Source organism: Schistocerca cancellata, chromosome 8 (genome assembly GCF_023864275.1).
Source record: "Schistocerca cancellata isolate TAMUIC-IGC-003103 chromosome 8, iqSchCanc2.1, whole genome shotgun sequence".
NCBI lineage: Eukaryota > Metazoa > Arthropoda > Insecta > Orthoptera > Acrididae > Schistocerca > Schistocerca cancellata.
In genome coordinates, this window is record NC_064633.1 from 25529963 (window position 1) to 25549214 (window position 19252).

Consider the following 19252-nt stretch of genomic DNA (forward strand, 5'->3'; position numbering starts at 1 on the left):
CGTATTCATATGACAACAATTGTATTACTTATCTTCAAATACAAATATGCACAGTAATATTCTAAATTATAAACAATAAAAAAAACTTTAAGCAGAAACAATAATTTTCAAAATTGATTTGTGTGTGTGTGTTTGTTGGTGGGGGGTGGGGTGGAGGGGGGTATGAGCATGCATAAAGTGAAATTGGCATTTTACCCACAATTATAATACTGTAGCCACCTTTTTGGACTTCACAGCTGAAAACTAGCAATTGCGCTGCTGGCTATCAGGTATCTTACTTCACCAGGCACATTGCTTTATCCCGCCATGCGCCTTCTCCTCACCTGTGAGGCATGTTGCAATGTATGTTGAGTGTGTGCCTCCAGTTTTCCTGAAGATGGCTGTGGCTGCTGCTGCGGTTGCTGCTGCTGCTGCTGTTGTTGTTGTTGTTGTTGTTGTTGTTGTTGCTGCTGCTGCTGCTGCTGTTGCTGTTGTTGCTGCTGTTGTTGTTGCTGCTGCTGTTGCTGTTGTTGCTGCTGCTGCTGCTGCCATGAAGTGGCAATTGAATTTGGCGAATGCCTGCGCCTTCCACTGTTGCTACTCGACACATTTCCAGCATAAACATTTGTGTCTGCAAGAAAGTTGACATCTAAACTTAAATAAAGGCATTACATGTACTATAGGTATGCTATTTTTGAACAGGAAAGAAACTATTCACTTTCACCTATAAAACAAGACAACAGTAAGTAAAAATCTAGGAAATACTACAACACACAAAAACTCCCACTTTTGTATCTGAACTGGATTTTCACACAAATTTAGTGTTTTGAACTTACAGAAATAATATATTTTTACTCGTGTTAGAAAAATCATTTCCTTCATTTCCATTTTCTAATGGATACAGATTGTACAGGGGGACACCATGAAAAATGTGTGCTTGAACATAAATGCAGACGCTACCCCAGTTCGCAGGCTGCACTGTTGACCATAAATGCACCTACGCGATGTCCTTAATACGTTGCAAGTGTCAATCATGCTCAGAACAGTGTTCCGTGTAGCTGTGAATGCATTACACCAGACCTCAGTGCAGTGGATGCTTCAACAACAAAGACAGCCGAAATGTTCGGTGTTTCAAGAGGGACCATACGAAGATTTATACAATATCATACAGGGAAAGTGGAAAAACATCATCTGCTAAGTCGTAACGCAGATGAAAGAGAGATGAATGATAATGATGGACCGTCACTGAAGAGGATTATGATGAAAAATAAGAGGAATACAGCTGCAAAAGTCACTGTAGAACTTAATGTTGCATTTGCAAACAATGTCAGCACCAAAACAACACTAAGGGAGCTCCTTAAGCAGGGAATTGCAGGGTGAGCTGGAACTCCACAACCACTCATCAGTAATGCAAAAGCCCATAACAAGAACAGCTTCTGGCAGAATTTATGTCGCAAAAATGACACATGGCAGGATTTCTTCAGTGATGATTTGGGCAGCCATATTGTGGTATTCCATGGGCCCCATGGTTACTTTGCAAAGTGTTTGTTCCCCAATGGTAATGCTGTGTTCCCAGGCGACAGGGTCTCTGTCAACACAGCCAACATAATCCAGGACTGGTTTTGTGAGCACAAGGATGAATTGTCGCACTCTCCTGGCCACCACAATCATCTGATCTCAATATTATTGAGCCTTTCTGGTCTACTTTGGAGAGAAGGGTGTATGATTGCCATCCACCTCTGTCATTACCTGAACTTGCCATCATTTTGCAAGAACAACAGTTTAACATTCCCCTGAAAACCATAAAGGGGCCTGTACTTATCCATTACAATTGCAACGTGTTTTGAATGGCAATGATTTTCCCACAATGTATTAGGCATAGCAATGTACTGTCTTTTTTGTGAAACGAAATGATCGTATGGCACTGTTGGCCGGGAGGCCCCATTCGGGGGAGTTCGGCCACTGTATTGCAAGTGCTTGTTGGTTGACGCCACTTCGGCGACTTGCGAGTCAATGATGATGAAAGACACACACAACACCCAGCCCCTGCAGGGAATCGAACCTGGGCCCCCTGCGTGGTAGGTGGTAACGCTACGCTACGGAGGCAGACTGGTGTCAATGAAAAAGACAACAGAACATCCTTCCGACATATTTAAGCTTTACATGTGACAATGTACATTTAAAATACATAACAGTGCAACCATGAAATTTGGATATTCTTTTATGAGAGAAAAATTCAGACAAAATGTTCATGTTTAGGCATCTGTGTAACAAGGCAGCCAATGGTGTGGATAATATAAAGGACACTCAAATGGAAACACGAGATGGAAAAAAAGTAAGTAAACTGTTTATTGTTTATTATTTAAGTAATAATTATCATTGGTAACACATTTATCCCACTGTGAGACAAAATGGTCAATGTCTTCATAGAAAAATGTTTGCGACTGCCAACAGAAACATGATTGTATCCAGGTGTGCACATCTTCATCTACTCACCCACATGTTGCCAAGGAGGAGCTGGATATTAGTGTTAAATGTCCAGTCAACAATGAGGTCATTGGAAACAGAGCGCAAGCTCGGGTTAGGGGGAGAAAGAAAGTGGCCAAACCTTTCAAAGGAACCATGCCAGCATTTGCTTTAAGTGATTTAGGGAATGCATGCTGCCAAGGTTGTATTGAATACACTGCAGAAGTTTTTCTGAGAAGCCCTTACACATCTTCCACACATCCCTGGTCACTCTCCATGGCATTTCTATATTTTTGGAGCCCTGAAGAAAAGACATTCATGGCTGCTGATTTGCTTCAGATGAAGTGCATGCCTAGTACAATCATGGTTCCATAGACAACCGCAAACATTTTTCCATGGAGGCACTGACCGTCTAGTCTCACAATGGGGTACATGTATTAGCAGTTACGGCGAGTACTTTTGACAGCTTTTGTCACACAGAGTTGGACTTTAACATTGATAAAGTTGAAACAAATTAAATAATGGAAAATCCAAGATGGAATGTAACAATATTATGAAAAGGAAAATTGATGCTCATCACATAGCAGAGAGGCTGAGTAGCAGATAGGCACAACAAAAAAGACTGTCACAAAATGAGCTTTCCAGCCAATGAGGCCTTTGTCGAAAATGGGTGGGTAAGGACAATGACTAACAAAGGTTGAGGCCAGGAGGGTTACGGATACGTCGGATATACTGCAGGGATAGTTCCCATCTGTGTAGTTCAGGAAAGCTGGTGTTGGTGGGAAGGAACTAGATGGCACAGGTTCTGAAGCAGTCATTAAAATGAAGTACGTTATGATGGGCAGTGTGCTCAGCAACAGGGTGGTCCACTTGTTTCTTGACCACAGTTTGTCAGTGGACAGACAGCATGTTGATTGTCATGCCCACACAGAATGCAGCACAGTGATACCCATCCGGGGCATAGTTATGGGCGCCCACATGGCACCATCCTATGCCAACCTGTTCATGGGACACCAAGAGGAATCCTTCCTAAATACCCAAAACATAAAACCCCTAACTTGGTTCAGATTTACTGATCTCATCTTTGTGATCTGGATTGAGGGTGAGGACATCCCTTCCACATTCCTCAAGACAACACTTTCCCCTCAATTTGCTTCACCTGGTCCTACTCAACACAACAAGCCACCTTTCTTGATGTTGACCACGACCTCAAGGACGGCTAGATCGTACTTCTGTCCATATCAAACCTACCAATCACCAGCAATACCTCCACTTCAATAGCTGCCCCCGCTCCATACAAAGAAGTCCCTTCCACACAGTCTAGCCACCCGTGGCCGTTGCACCTGCAGTGACGAGCAATTCCTCTCGAAATGTACCGAGGGTATCACTAAGGCCTTTACAGACTGTAACTACCCTCCCAACCTTGTAAGAAAACAGATCTCTCGTCCTTATGTTTCCAGTCATTCACCATCACCCAATGTCCCACCGTCCGGCCACTGAGGAGCATTCCCTTCCCCTTGTAACCCTGTACCACCCAGGACAGGAGCTACTGAATTACATTCTCCACCATTTGGCTACCTTTCACCGTGCTCTGAAATGAGAAATGTCCTATCCATTATCCTTCCCACCCCTCCCACAGTGGCGTTCTGCTGCTCACCAAACTTTCTCTAGGTTCCATCTTAGGTCTGTTGCCTTTTATTCTGTACATTAATGGTGTGATTGACACAGTCAAAGTCTTTTGGCAGGTCATAAAAAATGCCAGTAGGCTCTAATCTGTTGTCAAATTATCTAAGTACACTCTCACTGTACATGAAAATAGCTTTCCCTCTGTTGGAATCCTTAAGGAACCCAAACCGTGACTTGGAAAATATATTATTTGCTGGCAGATGCTTAAGAAGACAATTGAACACAAGCTTCTCAAATATTTTTGGAAAAGCTGGCAAAAGTAAAACTGGTCAATAGTTTCATGACATCTCTTTATCCCCTTTCTTGTAAAGAGGCTTAGCTTCAGCGTGTTGTGGGTTGGCAGGAGAGCCCACAGGTATGAGAGGAAGCCGAAAGGCACGCGTTTTAGCTCACGCAGGCTGGCGTGAGGTCTGGAACAGGTCAAGGAAATTAGACTAGCAAAAAACGTACGTAGCTGCTGGAATACTTAACTTTAATCCATAAATGGTGAACATCGCTCTTGACGGTACATGTTTTACAGCATCAATAGTAACTGGTAATGCACCTTGCTAGGTCGTAGCAAATGACGTAGCTGAAGGCTATGCTAACTATCGTCTCGGCAAATGAGAGCGTATTTTGTCAGTGAACCATTGCTAGCAAAGTCGGCTGTACAACTGGGGCGAGTGCTAGGAAGTCTCTCTAGACCTGCCGTGTGACGGCGCTCGATCTGCAATCACTGATAGTGGCGACACGCGGGTCCGACGTTTACTAACGGACTGCGGCCGATTTAAAGGCTACCACCTAGCAAGTGTGGTGTCTGGCAGTGACACCACACAGCGTATTTTAGCCAGTCTGGAAATGTTCTGCCAACAAGAGATTGATTACACAAATAAGATAGAACTCAACTAACATGAACACTCTTTGATTAACTTCATTGATATGTTATCATAACCACTTGAATACTTTGATTTTGAGGATTTTATGACATATCGTCGTCGTTCAAGACATACAATATATAAAACAATTGAAGACGTTGAAATGACAACATCTGCTGCTGACAAGAAGAAGAATACTATAAAATCTGTTGCTGCACACTCTCTACTGGATGGACCAGCAGTCTTCTGTGGATGCAGACTAAACTTCAGCATTGACATCAATGATTCCTTTACACATGGCAACGGATGGTTAACCGTCGCTATTGTACGTGGTGGTTCAGGTGTGCCAAATGTATCCGGCCTCGAAAGCTTTGTCGACCGTGATGTCATCGCATATAGAACCTACCACGTTACTGAGAATGCTAATAAAGATTTCGGCAAATCTACCTATATGTCACCCTCACCCTTTACTTTATATACACGTAGTAGATGTAAGTTATCATGTAATGAAACTGTATTTATTTGGATCAAAGGCAAAGGTACTTGTGAATATGAAAAAATTGTTGGTGATTATATTTTCATAAATAAAGTGATTTGTAGCGTAGCTGAGATACTGACAGGTTTCAGATAGATTATATAATGGTAAGACAGAGATTTAGGAACCAGGTTTTAAATTGTAAGACATTTCCTGGGGCAGATGTAGATTCTGACCACAATCTATTGGTTATGAACTGCAGATTGAAACTGAAGAAACTGCAAAAAGGTGGGAATTTAAGGAGATGGGACCTGGATAAACTGAAAGAACCAGAGGTTGTAGAGAGTTTCAGGGAGAGCATTAGGGAACAATTGACAGGAATGGGGGAAAGAAATACAGTAGAAGAAGAATGGGCAGCTCTGAGGGATGAAGTGGTGAAGGCAGCAGACGATCAAGTAGGTAAAAAGACGCGGGCTAATAGAAATCCTTGGGTAACAGAAGAAATATTGAATTTAATTGATGAAAGGAGAAAATATAAAAATGCAGTAAATGAAGCAGGCAAAAAGGAATACAAACGTCTCAAAAATGAAATCGACAGGAAGTGCAAAATGGCTAAGCAGGGATGGCTAGAGGACAAATGTAAGGATGTAGAGGCTTGTCTCACTAGGGGTAAGATAGATATTGCCTACAGGAAAACTGAAGAGACCTTTGGAGAGAAGAGAAACACTTGTATGAATATCAAGTGCTCAGATGGCAACCCAGTTCTAAGCAAAGAAGGGAAAGCAGAAAGGTGGAAGGGGTATATAGAGAGTTTATACAAGGGCGATGTACTTGAAGACAATATTGTGGAAATGGAAGAGGATGTAGATGAAGATGAAATGGGAGATAAGATACTGCGTGAAGAGTTTGACAGAGCACTGAAAGACCTGAGTCGAAACAAGGCCTCGGGAGTAGACAACATTCTATTAGAACTGCTGATGGCCTCAGGAAAGCCAGTCATGACAAAACTCTACCATCTGGTGAGCACGATGTATGAGACAGGCGAAATACCCTCAGACTTTAAGAAGAATATAATAATTCCAATCCCAAAGAAAGCGGGTGTTGACAGATGTGAAAGTTACCGAACTATCAGTTTAATAAGTCACAGCTGCAAAATACTAACGCGAATTCTTTACAGACGAATGGAAAAACTGGTAGAAGGCGACCTCAGGGAAGATCAGTTTGGATTCCGTAGAAATGTTGGAACACGTGAGGCAATACTGACCTTACGACTTATCTTGGAAAAAAGATTAAGAAAAGGCAAACCTACATTTCTAGCATTTGTAGACTTAGAGAAAGCTTTTGACAATGTTGACTGGAATACTATCTTTCAAATTCTGAAGGTGGCAGGGGTAAAATACAGGGAGCGAAAGGCTATTTACAATTTGTACGGAAACCAGATGGCAGTTATAAGAGTCGAGGGGCATGAAAGGGAAGCAGTGGTTGGGAAAGGAGTGAGACAGGGTTGTAGCCTCTCCCCGATGTTATTCAATCTGTATATTGAGCAAGCAGTAAAGGAAACAAAAGAAAAATTCGGAGTAGGTATTAAAATTCATGGAGAAGTAGTAAAAACTTTGAGGTTCGCCGATGACATTGTAATTCTGTCAGAGACAGCAAAGGACTTGGAAGAGCAGTTGAACGGAATGGACAAAGTCTTGAAAGGAGGATATAAGATGAACATCAACAAAAGCAAAACGAGGATAATGGAATGTAGTCAAATTAAGTCGGGTGATGCTGAGGGAATTAGATTAGGAAATGAGACACTTAAAGTAGTAAAGGAGTTTTGCTATTTAGGGAGTAAAATAACCGATGATGGTCGTAGTAGAGAGGATATAAAATGTAGACTGGCAATGGCAAGGAAAGCGTTTCTCAAGAAGAGAAATTTGTTAACATCAAATATAGATTTAGGTGTCAGGAAGTCGTTTCTGAAAGTATTTGTATGGAGTGTAGCCATGTATGGAAGTGAGACATGGACGATAACTAGTTTGGACAAGAAGAGAATAGAAGCTTTCGAAATGTGGTGCTACAGAAGAATGCTGAAGATAAGGTGGGTAGATCACGTAACTAATGAGGAGGTATTGAATAGGATTGGGGAGAAGAGAAGTTTGTGGGACAACTTGACTAGAAGAAGGGATCGGTTGGTAGGACATGTTCTGAGGCATCGAGGGATCACAAATTTAGCATTGGAGGGCAGCGTGGAGGGTAAAAATCGTAGAGGGAGACCAAGAGATCAATACACTAAGCAGATTCAGAAGGATGTACGTTGCAGTAGGTACTGGGAGATGAAGAAGCTTGCACAGGATAGAGTGGCATGGAGAGCTGCATCAAACCAGTCTCAGGACTGAAGACAACAACAACAACGACAGATGCTACTTCTTTGGAAAAGTGAGTGTCATTTCCATTTTACTTAAGTTATTTGAAGAGATTAGAAATCCCATTGGAGTGTTTGCTGAATCTGATAACCCCAAGCTGTCAGTAACAGAGACAAAGTACTTGTTTAAGATGTTTGCAACGCTACATGCACCTGTTACCAGTGTGTCATTTATTTTTAGAGCTATCTGTTCCTCTTCCTTTCTGATCCCACTTGTGTGTCTTCACTATATTCCATAGGCTACAGTTTTTATTTTGTTCTCTGATGTAATTATCTTTTTTACACAATGAAGCTCCTTAGATTTCTGGATAACTTGCTTCTATACTTTGCAGTATTCTTTGTAATGCATTATAATGCTAACATCACAGCTGTTTCTAGACAGTAGGTACAGTTTCCTTTTTGTGTCATGATACCTTGACTCCTTGTGTAATTCACAGTTTACTTTTAAATTTCTTTTCGATTTATCTTTAGGGGGAAACAAATTTTTGATATTGTCAACTGCATCACTACTGAATCCAACAAAAAGCCTGCAACACTGGAACTATTTAATATATATAGTATGTTCACCAACAACAGAAAACAAGGTGGTATCCAGTATAAGTGGTTGTACCTGGTCGTAAGTTTATGGCACTGCCTGTAATTCAATTCTACTGCAAATGCCAGATGAGAGTGAAATTTGGTGACTTACATTAAAAACATGAAAAGTCACTTGCCCAATAAATAACAATAGTTAGACAAAAATTCATTTCCTGTGATTTAAACCTCTCTTTCCTTTAGCATCAGGACAATCCTAAAACATACGTACCTGATGGTGGTGTTCCTTCTTTCACTCTCTTCTTGACAGGGCTGAGCTGTGTAGGTTCTTTCTTTGGCACATGCTGCAGTGTGAGATGGTGGTGGTGATGGTGATGATGGTGAGAAGTAGTTTGTGCAGGGGGTGCCAAATGTGTTGTTGTTTTTGGAACACTTCTCTTGCTTGAGCTACTCCACTGATGACTCCCTGATGAAGACTGGTGTTCAACCAAACCTGACTGATAAACATCAGCAGTGGCCACATCAACAGGAAACACTGGCCGGTGTTCCTAAACACATGTAAAACAAGAAATAAAACTTAGCTTTTGAATCAAAATGAGTCAACAGTTCTAAACAACTATACAACATATTTAAACTTCAGTAACTGAACTGAGAACAGTTAGTCAAAACAAATAACAAGGAAAAAATTCAAAGCGAAAATGTAAAATATACTGCACTAACAAAAGCTGAAAAAGGGATATAGCAAAGAGTATATGCAGAAGGAAACTAAGTGCTAATTACACACAGAAAGAAATAAGTGCTAAATAACACCACAACAAAGAAAAATTGATGTGAACAAGGATGCCAACATCCAAATTGCAGACAATAAAGTAAGATGAGGGTATATTACAATGACATATCAGAAAGTGCTGGAATAAACAGTTATGATATTTAGTGAAAGGTCATGTTGCAATTTTATTTTGCTTCATCTTAATTCATGTGTTTCAGTTAGAAAAAATGTTTTCACTAGTTCTGTGATTGAGTCAATTAGGTTGCAATACAGAAAAATCTGGAGATTTTTCTTCACATTACTGCATTGATGCAGAGATGCTGTACAAAGCTGCCTGTACTCAAGGAAACTGTAGTCTGAGGCTGCAGCACATATTACCTATGCCGTTGGCCAATGACATGACAGGTTCATCCCTATGTGAGGCAAACAAATATGATATTATTCACGTGTAAAATCCCTTTTGAAATTAGTTTAAACAAGAGCTCCCTGGGACAGCTTATAATTGATTATTCAATCAAACTTAGAAAGTATAACTATTATTTATAAAATGAATGAACAGCTCTTCCAACTATGGTCACGGCAATAGTAACATTGCTCGGCAGTACGAAATAAAATCACTCATCTCGAACAGTCTAGAGCAATCACAGGAATCAACATTACTTGTTACCGTAGGTTAAGCAAGACTTTTCCTGCTTGAGTGCCTGCCAGCGGGCAGTTGGTCACTTGTGGTCAGCACCAGGCAGGGCAGGCAAACAGTTAACATGCAGGCAGCCAGGTTCACAGTCTATGCGATAGTACTGCCCTAGCCGAGTGACCAAGAAGATCGGACTCGAGCAGGATGCAAGCAATACGGGTACTTGCTGGGTCGTATAATCCATCCACGCCTGCCTGTATGCAAAATGACAGGCACTCACAGACACTTGGCCCCATGGGCCAGTGTTGAAACATACTGTTACACCAGGTGAAAATGTGACTGTTTTGATCAATTTAATGCATGCTGCAAAGTTTAGATGATTACCCCGGATGCCAACAAACAATAAAAAACTAGAAACATTTTACCTTATAAATAACAAAATTTTGCATGACCTGGAGTACAAATATTAACATAGAAATTCACCATATTCGTGAAGGCTGAAATCCAAGACTCCTAGTGCTGAAGGAACTTCTTTAGTGGTCGCAGAAATTAAAAATAAGATAATACCACAGAATGTCCACACGAGTAATGTCACAATACACTGTGTGACAGCATATGCAACTAAGCATGTGCAATGAAAGTAAACAGCAAACAGTTGTATTTATGTTACAAACATAAAATAACCCAACTGTTATCTGTAAATGTCCACACACCTATTCATATCATGATCGACACCTGACTGAGCTCATATTCTGGTTGCACTATATAGCCACCATCAATATGCTGTACCTTGCCAAAATCTTTTATTTGATGTATGAATATTACATTTACATTGAAATGGGGTGACATACACTTTACAACAGCCGTTTTTAACTGAGCATGCTGCGAACTGTTGATGTGTTCTGTCATTAGTTGTTCCAAATGATGCACGAGCAGTGTAACTGCAATCAATCAAAATGAAACACACTCCCTGAAATGTACTTACCGTATTTACTCGAATCTAAGCTGCACTTTTTTTCTGGTTTTTGTAATCCAAAAAACCGCCTGCAGCTTAGAATCGAGTGCAAAGTAAGCGGAAGTTCTGAAAAATGTTGATAGGTGCTGCCACAACTAACTTCTGCCGTCGAATATATGTAGTGCTACACAGGCATGCTTTGCAGGCACAAAGATAAATACTGGCGCCAAAACCTCTGAGTCAGTAAAAAAAAAAAGGTGGGAGACGAGGTTTATTTCTACGCCCCGAGTTTCGACCACTGCATTTTCATACATTATCCAACGAAGTAAATACAAATTAAGTATTGTTCATCTTCGAATTTAGCAGCATTTCAATGTACTACGAAAATCCGACTGACAAGACTGTTTGGGATGTTTGTCAATATGGCCAACTCTATGTTCTGAATTTTTTCTTACCTGTGAGAAGAGATGGTTGCTAATAGGAACTTTTATGAATTGTGAATCACATGCAATATTCTCTTCACCATAAGAATAATACGAATATAAACATTTTGCCATGTATTCTTTCGTGTTAGCTGCTATCTCATTTAAAACCTGTCTGCCTAATAAACTACTAAACTAGAGTGAGACAACAGCAAACGCGGAAGAATATACATATCATGTCATGTTTATATTCGTATTATTCCTGTGCCTAATAGTGATACAGTCAGGAATGAAGCACAGCAATTGACTAGATTTTTAAATCTAAAATGACTAATTTCTGTGCAGAATGTAATGTACTGCCTGCAAAGATTTTCAAACGGAGAAAAATTTCCGCTAAACTCTTGTTCAGAACATCTTCTATCATACGCATTCTATTATTTGGTTCTTGTTGATCATTATCAAAGAAAGCACCAGTGTAAGTAACAACAAATAGCAGTCTCTTGCCATTGTTTCGCTAATGAGACGATTCCTCTCTCTCTCTCTCTCTCTTTTTTTAATTGTGAGCGGCGGTAGCGTGCACAAATGCAAGCCATGCCGCTAGCGGCGACAGGCCGTAAACACAGAATGCAACAAACAATGCATGACACAGTATAGTAATTTTTAGCTTAGAGTGACGTAAACACCTAAGACAAAGAGAACGGCAATTATCATATCAAAGAAAAATAAGCAATCAATTCAAACCAGACGAAGCACGTGAAAAAGGAAGGGTACCCGTATAAATACGGACGGAGTGGAAGGCTGGCGTGCTACCACCAAGCGTGCAGGCCGCCTCAGATACATCACGATCTCTAGCACGCAAAGCATTTGTTTGCGGCCATGCATTGTAAAGAGCATCTGGCAACAGGGCAATCCTGTGGCCAATCGGAGCATGTGGTGCCAGGTTTCCGTAGTTTACAAATTGTGTTGTGTCAGCCCACACAACATTAGTAATTTTGGTTCCTACTGGCATCAGCTATTCAGGGTTAAATTTTTGTGACAATTTTTCTCCACCCAGTATAGCAGCCAATTACACGCTGGCCAGCTCTTTTTTCGTCACAAACCTAAAATGTTTCTTAATTCATGTTATCATGGTATGTCTTTTTCTCTTTACACTGTGAAATGCTGTATCTACTCTTGTTATGATTGTTTGTATTGTTGTGTTTTATGGTGCAAAAACAACTAGGGTCATACGCATCCATGCCAAAATTGTAGAACACAAAGGCAAAAAGAAGAGTTAAAAACAACTACTCACCAGTCCTAATCGACGGAAGAGAAGACAGCTAAGTACAGGGACGTGCACAAAAGTCTATAAAATACACCATAGAGAAACAGGGTGCAGAACTAAAACTTAAATGGCCTTCGCCACATTGCTACAACAGATAAAAAGTAAAATGCGGTCCACAGCCCACGCATCGTTGGCTAAGACGACCCATAATTTAGATGGCAAAGACAAACACAAGCGTAAGCGGTTAAAAAAAGGACATTCTGTCAGGTAATGGCGGGCAGTGAAAATTTGAGGCGCAATATGCACAAAGTGGTGGGGGAGACCCACTTAACAAATGGCGATAGCTGAAAAGACACGTGCCCAAAACGGAACCTAGTTAAAATCATTTCCTCACGGCGAGAGGGACGAGAGGAGGTCGTCCAAGCCACTGGGAGACGTTTAATAACCTGGAGCTTGTTCCCATGATGGGAGGAACAGTAATGATGCCAAAGTGACACCACCTGCTGACAGACAGCAACACAGATACCATCAGAGGGAGTGAAAGAACTAGTGGGCTGAGGTACAAGGGCTGCAGCCTTGGTAGCAGCGTCAGTGGCCTTGTTTCCAGGCAGAACGACGTGACCAGGAGCCCACATAATCACAGTGGTTCCATTAAGACTGAGCAAGTGACTGTTTTCCTGGACCCATTGCACCAAGGGATGGATGGCGTGCAGCATACACAGGCTTTGAAGGGCGCTGAGAGAGAGTGAAAGATGATGCAATTGAAAAACCCATGTCACTAGATAAACTGCGTGGCCTGATACAGATCAAAGAGCTCTGCAGTAAATACTGAGCAGTGTTGTGGAAACCGATACCAAAAAACATTGGCACCAATGATGAAGCCACACAAAGGTACTATTGCAAAATACCGTGCGAAGATCGCGAAACTGAAGGCGATAAAGCAAGGCTGGAGTAGCATCCTTAGGAAGCAAATAAAGGCCAAAGTGAACTCAGGCCACTGCACAAAGCCAAGGCAGTGATGGGTTCACACCCGCTGGGAAACTTGTAGGTAGCATGAAGTTAAGCTGCCGGAGCAAAAGCTAAAGCGAGAGGGACGAGCCCCATACTGGAGTTCAAAGAAGTCTTCAAAGAAGGCGGCATAGGATGGGTGGCCATGCAGGCAGACAAACGGCATGCACATGCATTTCTGTTGAGGAGAAAGTCATGGTGGTAGAACAGCGGTAGTTTGGCAGCTTTTGCATACAGACACTCAACTGGGCTACTGTAAAAGGCACCAGTGGCCAAATGGATGGTGGGGTGGGGGTTAAAATGGATTGTGAAAAAACGTGACACCTCAAAGCAGTTGTGAGGATGCCAATTTTGTTTCCGAAGGCAGAGAACAAGTGGACGCTGCGATTGTAAGGGCAGCCATAAATCCTCTTAGCTGGATCAAAGACTGCAAACATTCCATTGGAGGACCGTCACGATGAGGAAAAAACGAAGTGTGTCACCTCGGTGGCTGCTGAGTCCCAGCCTTTGAAGACTCGCTGCAAGAGGGCACAGAGGCATGAGGATCCTGCTCCATAAGGTCGACAGAAGTATCGGCATTCTTCTGCTGTTGGCGGTCGTCAGAGTCTTGGGACCTGGAGGTCGGCCGGGTGAGGTGACACTGTCGAAGAGGATCTTCAAGTCAATGAAGGAGAAAGATTGTTTGCCTCTCTTTGACTTCTTTGAGCCTTTCCGGTTATCAGAGGAAGACTCATCAGGTGTTGGTTCACTGGAGGGACGTTGAAAGTCTTCACAGAAGTATTCTTTCTGTTCTTTCCTGCCTGCCAGTTGTGGAGCTGGTGACTTCGCCCCGTGAGGTAGAAATTGGTTGCGTGTTGCACAGCTGGAGGAGGAGGAGATGGAGACGCTACCATGATTCTGGGCAATTTCACAAATGGTGCTACATTTGAGATTGCATGTTTGTGTGGCCATGTCCTTCATGGAGAGAGATGTAGCATGAACAGTACTGCAGGTACCAGATGGTAGAACACAGGGTTTCCGACTAGCCAACAACTTGCGAGCGACCAGGTAAGGCATTTTTTCCTTCACCCAGATCTCCCAGACAGCTAGCTCATCGACATACATGTGACAATCGTGGGAGGAGGTGGCAGGGTCGCCATTGCAGTTAACGCAGCTGGAAGAAGGAGGTGGACAATCATCCTTATGAGCATCCTTACCACAGGTTACATATTTGGCTGGGTGTCAACAGGACTCAAGTGTGGTTGTAACGATGACACTGTTAGCAGTGCATCGGACTCTGAATATATAGTCTGACTGTGATAATTTCATAACCTGCTTTGATCTCTGATGGAAGACCCACCTGCTTTGATCTCTGATGGAAGACCCACTCTATCAAAAGTGAGAAAGAGGGTGCATGTGGGCGCTAAGGAGGTGTCGACGTTTTTCATCACCCAATGGACGCAATGGCACCCTGGTCAGAGAATTTTTGCCTCTGTCAGACCATCAAGTAGCCTATCGTAAATAGCACCACAGGAAGAATTCAGCGTTCAATAGGCCTCAACACTAACAGGATGGCCACAGAGGAGCGAAGCTGCAACCAGTTTTGGTGCTCGAGAATCAGAAGTAGTCTCCAAAAACAAAATACCATTGCGTAAACGAGATCTGAATTTCACAGGACCAAAAATTGCATCAACATCTTTCTGAATAATAAACAGATTTACCATGGCGAAGGACTGACCTCCTTCAGTACCTGAAACTATGAGGAACCATGGTGCAGCTGGTAGGGTCTTTGAATGTTTGCCTCATTGTGTTTATGTTTCGTAGCCACTGACTGCGAAGATGATTGGCTCATTGCGAGAAAACCCCATGATTGCCATCGTCTCTGATGGTGCACTCCTTCCAACTGGGGGCCCCCTTCAGAAGGGGTCTTACCTGCATTAGGTGATTGTTCACACCTCTGGTCACGCCTCCCGAACACCTGACAGAGGGACAATCGGCAATTTGGGAAGGTAGCAGTTCAGGCAATAACCTCTTCCTGGGCCTGGCCTTTACCGTGGGTTACATGCGAATGCTGCCTTTCAACCCAGGGCTAGGAATTACGTGTTACCCAGTCACCTGTTACGCATCACACGCGTGAGCCAGCCTTCAGGAGCGCACAGGGAGGAAGAAGAAAAAAAGGAACCTCAAACACCAAAGTGGAGGAAGGATAGGAGAAATGAACGAAGAAAGGAAAAAGGAACAGTGAAGAGTATCCTGATACTGACTACCAAAAATTTAGAATACATTTTCAAAAACAGTCCAGACACTTTCTTTAAAAAAAAAGAGAGAAGAAGAAGGGGAAGAAGGAAGGAAGGAAGGAAGGAAGGAAGGAAGGAAGGAAGGAAGGCTGGGGCTCCATGGTAGCCAAGCAAGAATCCACCAAAAAGCGGCAAGCCTGCTGGGTATGTTCTTGTTATGAAGTAACCACCAGTTGGTTAGTTGGATGATTAAAGGGACCAAACTACTAGGTCATTGGGTCATCCGTATATCAGGGATTTCCTACTGTGCAACGCTCCAGGAAAGAAACCCTGAAAGTCTACTAAAGGTCAGTGAAGCTGAGACAATGGACAAAAAGAAGTTAAGGTGCCCCATCTAGGCAGCAGCTGGAAGCCCCTGAAAGCAGAGTGCAATGTGCCCCTGCCAATTGCCAGACGTACTCCACTCAGAGATTGCCTTGGAAAGACTAACTACACAGACAGGGCAAGAGAAGCACAGTAAGACGAAAGATGAACAAGTCTAATGTATCGTGTGAGAGGGGGGAAGAAATGTACAACAGCAGGGTAGGGTGAGGGCCAGGGTGGATCACCAGTCACAGACCAATCTGGTCAGAGGAGGCAACAGAACCTCTCAATGGGCCGATAAGGTTAAGCAGCCCTTTCTTAATGGGACTGTTACTGTGGGAAGCACCAGCTCGAACCCGAACATATGGTGCAGCAGAACGTTCTGGATGAAAATCAGGAGTGGACCTCAGACACCCCACTTGCGTAAGATAGCAAGGATGTGCTCAAAGAAGATAGTTATAAGTTTTTGGCATCGGGCAAAAGCTTTTCGAATAGCAGACTCCAGGTAAACCAGATAATCATTAGTGATAAGGTCTTGGTGAACACCACCCTGGGACGGAGCCATAAGACCCTGAGACTCAAACACTCAACGCAGCTGCTGGCTCACCATGTGTTCAAGCAACTTACATAAAAATTAGTGAAACTTACTGGACAATAACTGTCCATCTCTAGAGTGTGCTTCCCCAGTTTCGATACCAGAACAATGATGCTTTCTAGGCAATGCGATGGAAACTCACCCTCACTCCAGATGTGGTTAAAGATTGCAAGGATATGATGCTGACAATCCACCAGTAGGTGTTGGATCATTTGGTTGTGGATGTGGTCTGGCCCTGGGGCTTCCTCAGGAAAGTGGGTTTGGACACTGACGGATTCCTGCTCACTGAATGGAGCACTATACGGTTCCAGGTGGTGTGTAGGAAAAAATAATTGCTTTCGCTCCACCTGCTGGTTTATGGTAAAAAGGTAGGTTGACAAATGCCAAATGCTGAGGCTTGAGCATAGTGCAGAGAAAAATGTTCAGCAACAGTGTCTGGTTCAGTGTAGACAGCACCATCCAAGGTAATACCAAGTACACCTGCAGATGTCTGGTATTCATAGAGATGTCTGATCACAGCCCAAACTTGTGAAGGAGAAGTATGTGGTCACATGGTTGGAACATACTGTTCTCAGCATTCTCGTTTCTGTCTTTTTATTAGGTGGTGAACCTGTGCACGGAGCTGCTTTAAAAGCAATGAGGTGATTCATCGATGGGTGCCACTTATGGTGTTGGGAGAGCCACCTACGAACTCTAATGGTCTATATGATCCTAATGGCCTCTACGATTTCTGACTGTACTGCCTGCCTGCCTGCCTTCCTTCCTTCCTTCCTTCAGGGCAGGTCTGAAAAAAAAAAGGGGGATCGATACATCAGCTGCCAAAGAATGGCTGTAGTTGAGGTGAATGCACACCAGACAGCAATGTTGAGAGCCCATCTGGGTAGGCATCCAGGGGAGTGATGCTGACAGAGGGACAGGAAGATCAGGAAGTGGTCACTACCACACAGGTCATCGTGGACCCTCCAGTGTGTGGATGGGCTGCTAATGGAAAAGGTCAATGGCCAAGAAAGTTCTGTGTGCCACGCTGAAGTGTTTGGGGGTACAAGAATTCAAGAGGCAAAGGTCAAGTTGTGCCAGTAAATTTTCGAGGTCTTTATTGTGGCCAGTGATAACAGTTCCACCCCACAAATGGATATGAGCGTTGAAATCACCCAAGATTAGGAAATGTGGGGAGGGCAGAGAAACTAATGCAAACAATATTCTGAGACACTTCACAACTAGGAGAGAGGTAAAAATTCATGGTAATATCCCGAAATGCCTTTTCCCAAACAGCCATAGCCTCAAATGCTATATTAAGAGGAACAAGTTCACTATAAAGAGTGTCTAGAACATACATGCAAACTCTGCCCAACACCCTGTCATAGGTAGCACAATTCTTATAACATCCCCGTTATTCACAAAGGGCCGAGGTCCACGTTGCTAGAAACAAAGTCTCTGAAGGGCACTGCAGAAGGCGGGGGCAGTGCTCAAAAGATGATATGGCTCAGCGAAGTGGTGGAATAACTCGCTACAATTCCAGAGGAGAATAATGTTGTCGATGTACAATGAGGCCGTGGAAGGGACCAAGTGGGCAGGTTATGCCTTAGGGTCTGCTGAAGGGGTTATGGCATCAATATACATAGACTTTGGGTTCCGTTGTGTGGTGCGAACTGGGGCCTATGGGGCCACCACAACCTCCACCTCAGCTGCAGGAGTGGAACAGGTGGGAAATGGTGTTGTGGGGGCCACCAGAATATCCTTCTTCGTAGAGGACTTTTTCTTGTCTTTCCTCTCCTTAGAGAATTTCTACGATTGTAAGGGCTTCTCTGAATCAGTTTAAGGTAAAGATGACAATCGTGAAGCCCTGCGACCAGGAGCCTGTGGCTCCTTCAACCACCGGCTGGTGTCTGGTTGTACACTGGTAGAAACCATGGATGAGTGTGTCCCGAGGGTCACTTCCTGGTGAGAGAAGTCAGCAGAAGGTGGTTTGTCTCCAGCTGGGAGATTGGGACCAACGTTCCTGGTGGTAGGGAAGCCATCGATCCCAAAGTAGGTGTGGAGTAAGCAGCAAGAGGAGAGCCCCAACCATCAGGGGAGCAAGCATGGCTGAGCAGCCCTGAAGGTCCACCGTAGGATCTTTAACAGGTGGGAATACCGTCGCCAAAGGTGGCGATGTCCTTGTACCTCTAGTGTATGGTGACGTTTGCATGTTGGGTGCAACTGCTCGTACTACTTCTTGGCCTCTTGGTAACTGAATTTGTCCAGAGTCTTGTATTCCTGTATTTCCTTCTCTCTCTGGAAAACAGTACAATCTGGTGAGCAAGGACAATGGTGTTTTCCACAGCCCAAGCAGATGAGGTGAGGGGCACAAGGAGCAGTCACATGTAGCACTTGTCCACAATCTCAACAAATGGGGCTAGCATTGCAACACGAATTTCAGACACTTCAAGAACCGCATGGGGCAGGGGCAGGGGGAGGAGGAGAGGGTGGTGGTGGTTGTTGGGATGTTTAAGGGGGACTAAACAGCGAAGGTCATCAGTCCCCCATTCCAAAATCAGGCGAGCCGAAAATCCACGGAGCAGGTAAAAACCAAAGGGGGAGGAGACGTCCCCCCAGGCGCGAAAAGAACACAAATGGAGCAAC

At 43.4% G+C, this 19252-nt stretch overlaps 1 protein-coding gene across 4 annotated transcripts in view; it reads right to left on the reverse strand.

The window, feature by feature from the left end:
- The window catches only part of LOC126094788 (homeodomain-interacting protein kinase 2), a 200130-nt gene that overhangs the window by 83723 nt on the left and 97155 nt on the right, over positions 1 to 19252 (reverse strand). For all 4 annotated transcript variants that reach the window (XM_049909351.1, XM_049909353.1, XM_049909352.1 and 1 more), the window contains exons 13-14: positions 8676 to 8952; positions 324 to 610 (exon numbers count right to left, since the gene is read on the reverse strand). In XM_049909351.1, coding sequence (XP_049765308.1) covers positions 324 to 610; positions 8676 to 8952 — 564 coding nt within the window. The remainder of the gene's footprint in view (positions 1 to 323; positions 611 to 8675; positions 8953 to 19252) is intronic.